This window comes from Mustela lutreola, chromosome 1, assembly GCF_030435805.1.
Source record: "Mustela lutreola isolate mMusLut2 chromosome 1, mMusLut2.pri, whole genome shotgun sequence".
NCBI lineage: Eukaryota > Metazoa > Chordata > Mammalia > Carnivora > Mustelidae > Mustela > Mustela lutreola.
In genome coordinates, this window is record NC_081290.1 from 199525743 (window position 1) to 199538117 (window position 12375).

Here is a 12375-nt window from a genome sequence, read left to right on the forward strand (position 1 = left end):
CCTCTCTCTTTCTTCTTCTTCTGGAATCCCAATTATTCTAATGTTGTTTCGTCTTACGGTGTCACTTATCTCTCGAATTCTCTCCTCGTGGTCCAGTAGCTGTTTGTCCCTCTTTTGCTCAGCTTCTTTATTCTCTATCATTTGGTCTTCTATATCACTAATTCTTTCTTCTGCCTCATTTATCCTAGCAGTGAGAGCCTCCTTTTTTTTATTGCACCTCATTATTAGCTTTTTTTATTTCAACTAGGCTAAATTTTAGTTCTTTTATTTCTCCAGAAAAGGCTTTTATATCTCCTGAGAGGGTTTCTCTAATATCTTCCATGCCTTTTTCGAGCCCGGCTAGAACCTTGAGAATTGTCATTCTAAACTCTATATCTGACATATTACCAACGTCTGTATTGATTAGGTCCCTAGCCTTCAGTACTGCCTCTTGTTCTTTTTTTTGTGGTGAATTTTTCCGCCTTGTCATTTTGTCCAGATAAGAGTATATGAAGGAGCAAGTAAAATACTAAAAGGGTGGCAAAGACCCCAGGAAAATATGCTTTAACCACATCAGAAGAGATCCCAAATCATTAGGGGGGAGAAAGGGGATAAAAAGAGGTTGAAAAAGAAAGAAAGAAGAAAATAAATAAATAAAAGAATTTTAAAAAAGAAAATGAATAAAGAAAAATATAAAAAGGAAAATATATATATATTAGATAAACTAATTAAAAAACGTTTAAAAAGAAAGGGTAAAAGTTAAAAAAAACTTTAGCAGAAGGAGAGAAAAAAATAAAAAAGAAAAAAATTAAATTAACTGCAAGACTAAAAAAATCACAGGGAAAAAAAAAAAAAAAGAAAATCACAGGGAGAAAGCCATGAATTCCGTGCTTTGCTTTCTCCTCCTCTGGAATTCTGCTGCTCTCCTTGGTATCGAAACCGCACTCCTTGGTAGGTGAACTTGGTCTTGACTGGATTTCTTATTGATCTTCTGGGGGAGGGGCCTGGTGTAGTGATTCTCAAGTGTCTTTGCCCCAGGCAGAATTGCACCGCCCTTTCCAGGGGCTGGGCTGAGTAATCCGCTCGGGTTTGCTTTCAGGAGCTTTTGTTCCCTGAGCACTTTCCGTAGAGTTCCGGAGGGTGGGAATACAAATGGCGGCCTCCTGGTCTCCAGCCCAGAGGAGCCCAGAGCCCAGGGCCCCACTCCTCAGTGCGCCCTCAGAGAACAGCGCCCAGTAACTCCCGTCTGCCTGACCTCCGGCTGCGCTCCGAGCTCACTGAGCCTGCGACCGGTTCAAGGTAACCCCGAGCTGTGATCTTACTGTCGGCTCTGTCTCTGTAGCCGGCTTTCCTGTTCCAATACCCGCAAGCTCTGTGACACTCAGACACCCCCGATCCTTCTCTGACCCTGCAGGACCTGAGGCCACACTGACACCGCGTGGGCTTCGCCCCGGTTTAGCCTCTGGATTGATGTCCCTCAGCGGAACAGACTTTTAAAAGTCCTGATTTTGTGTGCCGTTGCTCGGCCGCTTGCTGGGAGCCGGCCCCTCTCCCCGGGGTCTATCTTCCTGTCGCTCTGGATTCACTTCTCCACCGGTCCTACCTTTCAGAAAGTGGTTGTTTTTCTGTTTCCAGAATTGCTGTTCTTCTCTTTGATCTGCCTGTGGATTTGCAGGTGTTTGCAATCTTTAGATAAGCTATCTAGCTGATCTCCTGCTAGCTGATGTAGTCTCAGCTTGCTACTTCTCCGCCATCTTGACTCCTCCAAAAAAGAATGTATTCTTTTGTTGTGTTTTCTTCCACTCAGCGTAATTATTTTGAGGATCACTAGTGTTGCTCTATGTATCGGTAATTCATTCCTTTTTATCCGAGCATTATTCTTTTGTATAGACAGCACCATTTGTTTATCCATTAATCATTTATTTGTTGGTAAAATGTTTCCAGTTTGGGGCTATTATACATATGGCTGCTATGAACACTCATATATGAGTTTTCATTTGGACGTCGGCTTTCTTTTCCTCTTGGGTAATGACCTAGGAGTGCAATGCGTGGATCAGTGGCAGGTGTCTATTTAACTCCAGAAGCTGACAGACTGTTTTCCAAATTGTAGCATCTCACATTCTCACCAACCCTGTGTGTTTCAATCCCTCCATAGTGTCACCATTCTAATAAGTACATAGCGATATCTTATTTTGCATTTCTCTAATAAATGATACTGGGCATGTCTTTTCGTGTTTATTTTACATATATCCTTTTGGAGAAGTTTCAGTCTTTGCCTCCTTTTAAAATTGAGCTCTGTTACCTCATTGAATACCTTCTGAATACAAGTCCTTTCACAGATATAATCATTGCCAATATTTTTTTCCCAGTCTATAGCTTTATTTTTGTTGTCTTATGAGTGATGTTTTTCAAAGAGAAGTTTCTAAGATTGATGAAATTCAATTTATCTTATGAATTGTTTGTTTCATATTGTATTTAAGAAATCTCTGCCCAGCCCGAAGTCACAAAAATTTCCCCTATGTTTTCTTCAAGCAGCATTTAGTTTATATTTGGTATGTGATCCATTTTGGGTCTTTACAGATGATTTAAAAAACAAATCAAAGGTTTTTTGTTTTGTTTTATAATGGTTGTGTATGAACATCCATTTGTTCTGGTACCATTTGTAAAACAGACCATGTGCTCTTCACTGAATTGATTTGAATCTTTGTTGAAAATCATTCGTCCATGTATATGTATGGGTCTATTTCTGGCCTCTATTCTATTCTATTATTCTATTTGTCTGCCTTCCATTAATAACATACCCTCTTGATATAGTACCTTAACAGTAAGTCTTCAAATCAATTAATGCTAGCTCTCCAACTTAGTTCTTTTCCAAATTTATCTTGTCTATTCTAGTCTAGCTCCTTTGCATTTTCATTTGGATTAATTTGCTTATCAATTTCTATAAAAAAGTTTGCCAAGATTTTGACTGGGATCTCTGTGGAGAATAAAGACATCTTAACAATGTAAAGACTTCCAATCCACCCACAGGGTGTATCTCTCCTTTTTTTTTTCCTTTTTTTTTTTTTTGGATATTCTTTGACTTTTCTCAAAAATATTTTACAGTTTTCAGTACAGAGATCTTTCATATTTTTTTCAGATATATCACCAAGTGTTTCTTATTTTTGATGTTATTCTAAGTAGATTTTATTGTTTCTGCTGACTGATGTTAATCTTGCTAGTCCATGGACTACATTTAGAATAAAAGATTCTCATGGAGTTGCTCCCAATATTTACATTTCAAGGATATATGTATATACTTTAAATACATATTTGTATTTCTTCTATATTACATGTGAAAATGATTTTTCCTTTTCTGAAATTGTTTGTAGGTAGTTACATCATTTGTAAATGTCATGTTAGAAATCATACAGAAAGATTTTAGAAAATATCTATTATAACGAGGGTGTGAAGAGTTTGACAAGGTTAAGAACTACTGCTCTAAGCCATTTTGCCAATAATTTCCATGAAACTGAATGTTTAAATATCATTTGATAGGACATACTCTGATGTTATAAATTAGCAAAAGGATATCAAGAAACAAGTATCAATGGCAGTTGCTAATGCCAATTGCACTAAGAAGAAAAATAAAAACAGCAACAAGAAATACAAAAAATAATTTAAGAAAATTTTCATCTTTTTATGATCCAAGGGGCGAAAATAATACAGAATTGGAACTCAGCAAGCTTGTGTACTGTCCTGGCTATACCATTACGTACTGTCTTTCTGAATCAGAACAATTTATCTAAATCTTTCGTCTCTAGATTTCTGCAATTTTTAAATGACAGGTTAAGAAGAGATGATTTACTCTCATTTTTTCTACTGTAGAAATCTATTATGCATACAAGTCAACAAGTACAAGCCACTACTGGTTCATTAAATTACTACTATGATCTCTTCTTTGCCCAGAATACCTAGGAATTGATCTAAGCTCTGATATTAAACAGCAGAATAACAATGGGCTAGTTGTTTTACCCCCTACACTTAAGTTTTTCATCAGTACGAGATAATAGTCCCTTCTCTACAGAGCTGTAAGAATTAAAGGTCAATGCAAAGCACTTAGAACAGCACACTAAGGAAGCAATGAAGAAGTGTTACAACTGCTTTTATTTGTAGTATCACATACTCCCTTTCCTTAAAGTTATTTAACATTACAGATGAAGATTTACATGATCTCCCAAAACTTAACTAGAGAAGAAATATGGTGTCCCATATAACAGTAAGTAAGGAAAAAGGCACAGCTTTGGATCCCATAAATAAATATACTTTTTTTTTTTTAAATAAATGAGCAGGTAAACTTCATTCCTTCACTAAACTACTATAAGGGAAAGGCTTCCAAATATCTTCCCTTTGGATAAATAATACTTTTCTGAAAATAAGTTATTTATAATTAAATGAAACTCCTGAGGTAAGGACATTGTTATTGTTCAAGAACTGCTTCTCTCATATTTGTACACAAAGACACTAGCAGGACATTCTAAGGCAACTATGAAAAATTAAAAAGCTGATCCTTTACCATCTTGTGAAGAACTAAGAGAATGTGAGCTGTATAAAATTCAGTCAATCTCTAAGTGGTATTCTATCCATTAAGTGCATCCCAAATGTGTTTCAAGAAAGATTTCCTGGGTGGAAAAGAGAACATTTGTTAAACTGTGTTTAATTTATTCTTTTATCTGTGCACAGTATAAATAATGGAGACTTCTCCCTGGTTATCCCATTTTGTGTTTAATAATTATCTGAAGAACTTGATAAAATTCAGAATCCTGTCTCCAGTCCCCAAAATTCTGATTGGTAATACCCAGCTTTAAGATACTTCTCAAGTCATTCTGATCCTAGCAGCTCCCAGATAAAACTCTGAGAAACTGCCTACACAAACAAATAATCCTGAAAGATAATAACAATTATCTTTGTATATGTATTATGTCTCTTACCTAAGAAAAAGGGCTCCCCACATACTCTACCTCATATTTCCAACAAGGGTCTAGAGCCAGGCACAAAAGCTGGTGACATTTAGTTTAAAAAATGAGAAAAAAAAAATTGTGGTTTTTTTTTTTGTTGTTGTTTAGTTTTAGGGTTTTTATTTCTTGGGGTCTTGGGGGGGTTTTGCTTAAGTACATTCTATGGTAAAACAAAGGTAAAAGATTCAATATATACTTTAGGAAACAAACTAAAAACAGATTTCAGAATTTCAAATTACTATAGTTAATATAATTTCACACTTCCTACTCCCAGAAGTTTAAGAAAAGAAACAGAGTCACGGTAGAATTAAAACACATGGATGAACTAATCCTTCTGTTCCCACAGCTAAATTATGGTCTAAAACAATACACAGACTAAAACTTGGCAAAATGCTCATCTTTATCAACCACCAGATGTTTAGCAGAGCTTACCTACAGTACAAAGTAAGCACTGCTTCTAGAAGAGCTGTCTGAGGAATACATGGGCCAGAATGACATAGATAAAAATAAGGTACCACAACCACTGAGACATTATTTCTGGGCTTAGGTCCTGGGACTTGACATTTTAACAAGATTCCCTGGTGATTTTTAAGTGCACTAAAGATTGAAAATCAGTGCTAAAGGAAGGAATTACTTGTAACAGAAGAATGAAGACAGCAGTGTAACACCCTTAAATATATTAGTAAATGCTGTAAGTTGGACTTTATTTGCAAATTAAGACAATAATGTAATACCACTACCTACCTAATAAAATGGCTAAAATCCAAAAAAACCCCTGAGAACTATCAAATGTTGGTGAGAACGCTCAACAGTGTCATTGCTGGGAGGAATGCAAAACGGGTCAACCACTTTGAAAGACGGTTTGGTGGTTGCTTTACAAAGTTAAACACAGGCTTATCATAGGATGCAGCAACTGCACTCCCTGGTATTTACCCAAAGGAGCTGAAGACTTATATCTACACAAAAACCTGCACATGGATGTTTACAGCAGCTTTATTAGTAACTGCCAAAAACTGGAAACAGCCAAGATGTCCTGCAATAAATGGCACATCCACAACAATTAATATCAGTGACATAAAAGGACTTATCAAACCTTGGAAAGATATGGAAGAACCTTAAATGCATATGGCTAAGGAAAAGAAGCCAATTTAGAAAGGCTACACACTGAGGACTCCAACTCTATGATGTTTTGGAAAAGCCAAAATTATGGAGACAGTAAATGATTAGTAGTTGTCAGGGATTATGGGGAAAGAAGAATGAAAAGGTAGAGCGCAGGGCTTAGGGCAGTGAAACTACTCTGTATGAAGCTGGAATGGTTGATGCATGTCATTATGCCTTTATTAAAACCCAAAGAACTATACAACACAAAGAGTGAACCTTAATGTAAACAATGAGCTATAGCTAATAATAATGTATGAAATTTGGTTCATTTAATTATAATTTAAAAAACCCAAAACTATTTCAATCGTTATGGGGCAGGATGTGAAACTGGCATTCTGTATTACATATATCCATACATTCTGCATCCCGGTGACTTTGGCCAAGGATCTAAGAAGCATCAGATCCTTAGACAGCACTTCCAGAAAGAGGACTTATTCTGTGTTGTCTATAATCTCTGCAGATCAGCTGGTGGTCAACGAAGATCAGCATTTTATAAAGCAAGACGTTAATAACAAGAGAAGCTGTGTATATGTCTGTCCGGGTTGGAGGTGATTATATGAAACTCTGTATACTATCTGTTCAATTAGTCTATAAATTTATACTTTAAAAAGGTCTATTATTGTCTTAATTAAAAATAATTTTAAAAAACAAAAAACAGCCACTTTACAGCATCGGTTCACAGCAATACCAAGGGAAGGCTTCTGCACTGATGCCTGGACTTTGTCATACTTTGAGAGCTGGCCAGAAAGGAGACAACAAACACACATGACTGTAACAAAAGAAAAAGTGGAATCTATGTAATACATCATAAACACATCAAGTTGAGCAGACCTGCAAGTGGAGATGCACAGGGCCTGCACACGGACAATCACATTTCCAGCAGTGCTCAGAGCATGATACACACCAGAGCTGGCCTCCATCCTGGGAAGCAGTGGCCCACATCCTTGCTTCTCTTCATTTTCTCTCCTGAGAACTGTCAGCTCTAAATGTCTTGACTCCCAGAAAAAACCCACTGAAAGCTACCTCAAGGTCAAGCCCAGCCCCTACACTATTAGCACAGCCATCCTACCTTGGTGTGTCCTCCCCCATGGTCCACTGACAAAGCCCAGTTTACAAAGTCCATCTGTACGTCCAAAATCAATCAAGTTAGCTATGGGCAGTTACATGTCTAACCTGTGTGCCTCAGTCATCTGGACATCCTATCCTCAAAAGAAATACACAAGACTCTGCATTCCAAAATCACCTCCTCCAGGAACCTTCCTAGAACTCCCAGGAAATCTTGTTGGGTTCTGAACCTACCAAGTATCTAAGAGGCCCAGAGGGGAACACTGAGGTCTGTTTGCCTTCCTTGTTCCACCCTGGGGCACGGTGCTCAAAGCCGAGAGGGCCTTCTGCCATGAACAAAATAAGAGCCCAATACCAGCCTGTGAGAATGAAGTGGGCCCCTTCAAATGCTGCGCAGCCACTCCCTGGGGCTTCTTCTTCCAAAAGCCCTCAGCCTCTCAGCAATTATGGCCAATGCCTCTAAGCTGTGCCTGAGAACAGCTGGCTCAGGTAGGGCCCTGTTCCTTATCAAGTCTATGTGAGAGTTCCTGAATGGCCTTCAAACCAGCCCTAAAGGGCTGGTTGGCACCTATGATGAGCTGAATTGTATATATCCTCCCCCAAATTCATATGTTGAAGCTCTCACCCCCAGTATCTCAGAATGTGACTGTATATGGAGATGGGGCCTTTTAAGAGGCAATTAGGATTAAATAAAGTCATAAGGGTGTGCCTATGCTAATCTGACAGATGTCCTCATAAGAAGGGGTGATTAGGACACAGGGACAGAGACACTGGGGACGTGTGCACACAGAGGAAAGAGTATGAGGTCATGGCAAGAAGACAACCATCTGTAAGCTGGGAGGAGAAACTTCAGAAGAAACCAACTCTAACAACACCTCCATCTTGAACTTCCAGCCTCCAAAATGACTAAGAAAATAAATTCCTAGTTCTCAAGTCAACCAGGCTATAGTATTTTGCTACAGTGTCCACCAATCATCACCTAATAGACAAATGAAGGAAGAGACGAACTTCAGAAACAGTAATTCTTGAGAACACAAAAAAACTCACAGAAGTATATTTGTGATTATTATTTGCATTCTCAATTTGTACCACCCATCTATACCAGAATCTATGAAGTTCCAAGAATTCAGACACAATTTACATTAGAGAAATTTAAAAAAAAAAAAAATCTGAGTATTAGCCTTCTAAAAGGAGTCAATAAAAAACATTCTTATATGGGAGCCTCGATGACTCAGTCAGTCAAGAGTCTGACTCTTGATTTCCAGCTCAGGTCATGACCTCAGGGTTGTGAGACTGAGCCCCACATCAGGCTCCGTGCTTGGCATGGAGTCGGCTTGTCCCTCCCCCTCTGCTCCTCCCCCTGCTCCCACTCTTCTCTCTAAAATAAATAAATGAGTAAAATATTTTTATAAAAAGCTTCCTATAAAGAACAAGTTCTTCTAATATTTTGAGAATGTTAACTGGCTTTTAAAAATAAAAATTATAGGGATGCCTGGGTGGCTCAGTTGGTTAAGCGTCTGCCTTCAGCTCAGGTCATGATCTCAGGGTCCCACATCAGGCTCCCTGCTCAGCGGAGAGCCTGTTTCTCTCTCTTGCTCTGCCTGCTCCTCCTGCTGCTTGTGTTCTCTCTCTCTCTTTGACAAATAAAATTTTTTTTAAAAATTAAAATTATAAAGTAGCCTGTGAGGTAATATAACCACTATATACTACTAGAAACCTAAACAAGTGCTTTTCCAATGGTAGTGTTTATACACAGCTCTACTAAGGCCCCTCTGGTATGCTGCACAAGACCCAGGGGAGGTCAGTCAGACATGCTCCCCTGGGAATAAGGCTCAGAGCACCTGACTTGAACTAACCTCACCAGCGCAACTCCACTGTTGCCTTTTCTCACACTGAGGTTCTGTGTGAGATTCTGTTTGATTAACAATTCCACCGAGTTAAAAAATACGTATGTGAAAACCAGTGGACTAAGCCATTATTCCAGTTATTTCAAAATTTAAAATCAGGAATCTCATCTATAATTATCACATACATGGAATAAATTATAATTATCTTCCTCTCTCGATAAAATATCTGAGTAAGGAAGGACACATGCTCATCATTTAAAAATACATAACAAGGGTAGAGAACATTACAAAGAGCTTGAAGAGGAGTTTTTTCCCCAGATGCAATATACTAATTATTACATAAAAACATAACATATTGTGATAGCAATGCTTCTACCAGTAATTCTGTATGCTTTACAGTCCTCTGTTGGTTAATCTTTACAGCATTCCTTTGTTGCCTGAGAAGGAAAGATGTTCCTTTCCATACGGTAGAAAACCGAGAATAAAGTTAGTAATATAAGAGTAAATGCAGAAATCATGCTTTGTGCTTCTTAGGCAATGTGATCGAGCAGACCTGAATAAGTAAGGAGCAGTCCTTACTCCATCTCTTCCTGACTGTTTATTAGCACTCTCAAACTGCTTCCCCTCCATAAAAGGGGTTAATAGTTTTGTGGAGATTAAAGAAAACATTGTGTATAAAGTGCCCAGTAGTACTTTGCACATAACAGATGTTCAGTACATGCCTTCCCATTCACACCTTCCCTGCAATAACCCATGAGGCAGTCTTACAAATGGAATGGATGAGCGCTTAGGAACATCAAGGAAGAGTGCACTGTGTGTATTATTTCCTTAAAGTACTGGACTCCTCTTACAAATGACATTTTGACAGTGATGTTTAAAGACTGCTCCTAGTTTTTACGGGTGACACCCCCCCAATGCCCACAATCAACTCTTCTCAAATCCGTATTTTCCAGCATGATATAAACAGAAATGACAGCCCTTCCAGGACCAATTAGAATGAAAACAAATAGCAATGCTATATAAAATATCCTTTCATTATCAATTAAAAATAAATCCTGTGTAAGTTTAAACATCTATTTTTGTTTTTAATATAGTTTGGCAACAAGCTAATTTTTAACAATTGTTAATTTATATATTAATATTTAAAAAGAATAATCTGTTTAGGCAAGAAACTATTCCGTGTGACCCTAAATAAAAGAGTTAGGAAGATAAATCTACGCCTAGCACAGAGTCAGATCTCAATAAATTGTCTGTCACATGAAAAAAGGGAAAACCTACTACCAGTTTTACAATAATAGAAGGAAAATGCTGAGAATAACTAGAGAGATTTTAAATGGAACTTTCCAATTAAGAAGAAGCTCAAGTACAAAGAAAGCAAATAACTTGTCTATAATTATAAGAAAGATAGCAAAATCAAGAAAAAAACAGCCATCTTAAAGCCAAATTTATTTTTTTAATCATCTCTTAGACCCTAAAGTTTATGAATATGGAGAATTGACTACTTAATAGGAAAAAAGATGACCCTACTTTTCTATTTAGTTTTATATTTAATCAAATGCACCAATTATGCATAGCAATTAAGAAATGAGACAAATAAAAGACCCCAACTATACAAACAAGAGAATTTGTGGCATAATATGTATATGATTTTCCTGGTCTTCATCAACAAATTAAATTGCTATAGATGACTTATAATGGATAGATAAAATTAAATTTTATAAAAATTTAAATAAAATTAAATTTATAAAAAAAACAGAATTACTTAAACTTAAAAATCAACATTTTTTTTGAAAAATACGCATCAGGCCTAGTCTATGTACTTCACATATTTTAACCTCGAATATGAAATCTTTACCATAATCCTATGAAACAAAGAAGGGTCTTACAATCCCCACTTTACAAATGAGGAAACTGAGGCACAGAGAAGTAAAATTAACAAGCTCAAGGTAACACAGCATAACACCCAGGCAATCCGGCACCAAAGCCCACACTCTTAACACCATGCTATCCTGTTTTAAACTGTATGATTATTTTTAAATAAAATATATTTTATAAAAACCTAATACTAGTTTCCATTTAACATGCAAAGCTCAAGATATTTATATAATAGTTACTAGTATTTCTAGCTATATAGAATGAACATTTTATTTATGTAGCATTTTAGGAACACCTTTATAAGAAGACCACAAAATCCATAAAAAATTCACAGGTTACATACTAAAGACACAATGTTAAGGCATTTTCAGATGCTCTTCTATGGATGATTTTAACTGATAAAAGAAAACCTACATACCCTATGGATATTAGTGTTAGTCAATCTAAAGAGTCCATCATTAGCTCTCAAATTATTTAGGAATATATAAAAAAAGAAATGACACTGCTTTAGATGCCATTGTTGGTATGCAATTAACATATTATTTAAATATCAGTTAAAATACCTTTTTATAAAAAATGTTGATCAAACTGACTTAATTCTAGAGAACAGAAAAAATATGTGAATTATGATTCAAAACCAGTATTAAAAGCAAGGTGGAGTTATAGGCCTGATAATCTAAAAGTGGTCATCAGAACTGTAATTCTGTTCAAACTTTGGTTATATCACCATTTAAAAAAGAAGATTAAACAACCACAGAGTAAGCAGAAAAGGAAATCCAAGTCTAATATCATCTACATTTTTCTATCTCTGCTGACAAAGTCCATTGCCAGTACATGCTGTAAAGAGAAATATTACTGAAGAATAAGCAAAACCTGTTTTTTGAACTTCTTCACACCTAATTCTTTGCTGCCTACCTGAAATCCATGCTTGCCTCTCCACCACGTGCTTAACACTTTTGGGGGCATGTCAATAACAGAAACGATGTCTCCCACCTACAAGGAAGAATTTTAAGTGAAACCTTTTAGTCAAATTTTAAACCAATTGTTATGTCTAGAATTTAAAATCTGAACTAGAAGAAAAAATTAAAGTACAATCCTTATTCTCAGGATAATTATTTCTGGAAAAACATAATACCTTTTTCTGTAAAAAATTTAATAATCTTTACCATTTGTAAAGAAGAGTTCTAAAAAAAAGTTAAGAAGCACGAAGATGGGGATCCAAGCAACATATGTGCAGGAACTTCAGAAAGCCAAATTTAGACCATACGATTTTTGAATGCCAGGTGTCATACCACCATCACCACTTCTGCTAAAATATTGTTACTGTTACTAAAAGGGATCAGATCCACTTACAAGGGACAGTTTAAAGCATTCATATTTAGAACAACCATAGCTTTTATTAATAACATTTAGTGTACTGTTTTAAGCATTTGATATATTTTATTTAATCA

At 36.5% G+C, this 12375-nt stretch overlaps 1 protein-coding gene across 3 annotated transcripts in view; it reads right to left on the reverse strand.

The window, feature by feature from the left end:
* Positions 1-12375, reverse strand: part of ARHGAP32 (Rho GTPase activating protein 32) — a 299252-nt gene that overhangs the window by 81773 nt on the left and 205104 nt on the right. For all 3 annotated transcript variants that reach the window (XM_059184831.1, XM_059184839.1, XM_059184850.1), the window contains one exon: positions 11840-11917. In XM_059184831.1, coding sequence (XP_059040814.1) covers positions 11840-11917 — 78 coding nt within the window. The remainder of the gene's footprint in view (positions 1-11839; positions 11918-12375) is intronic.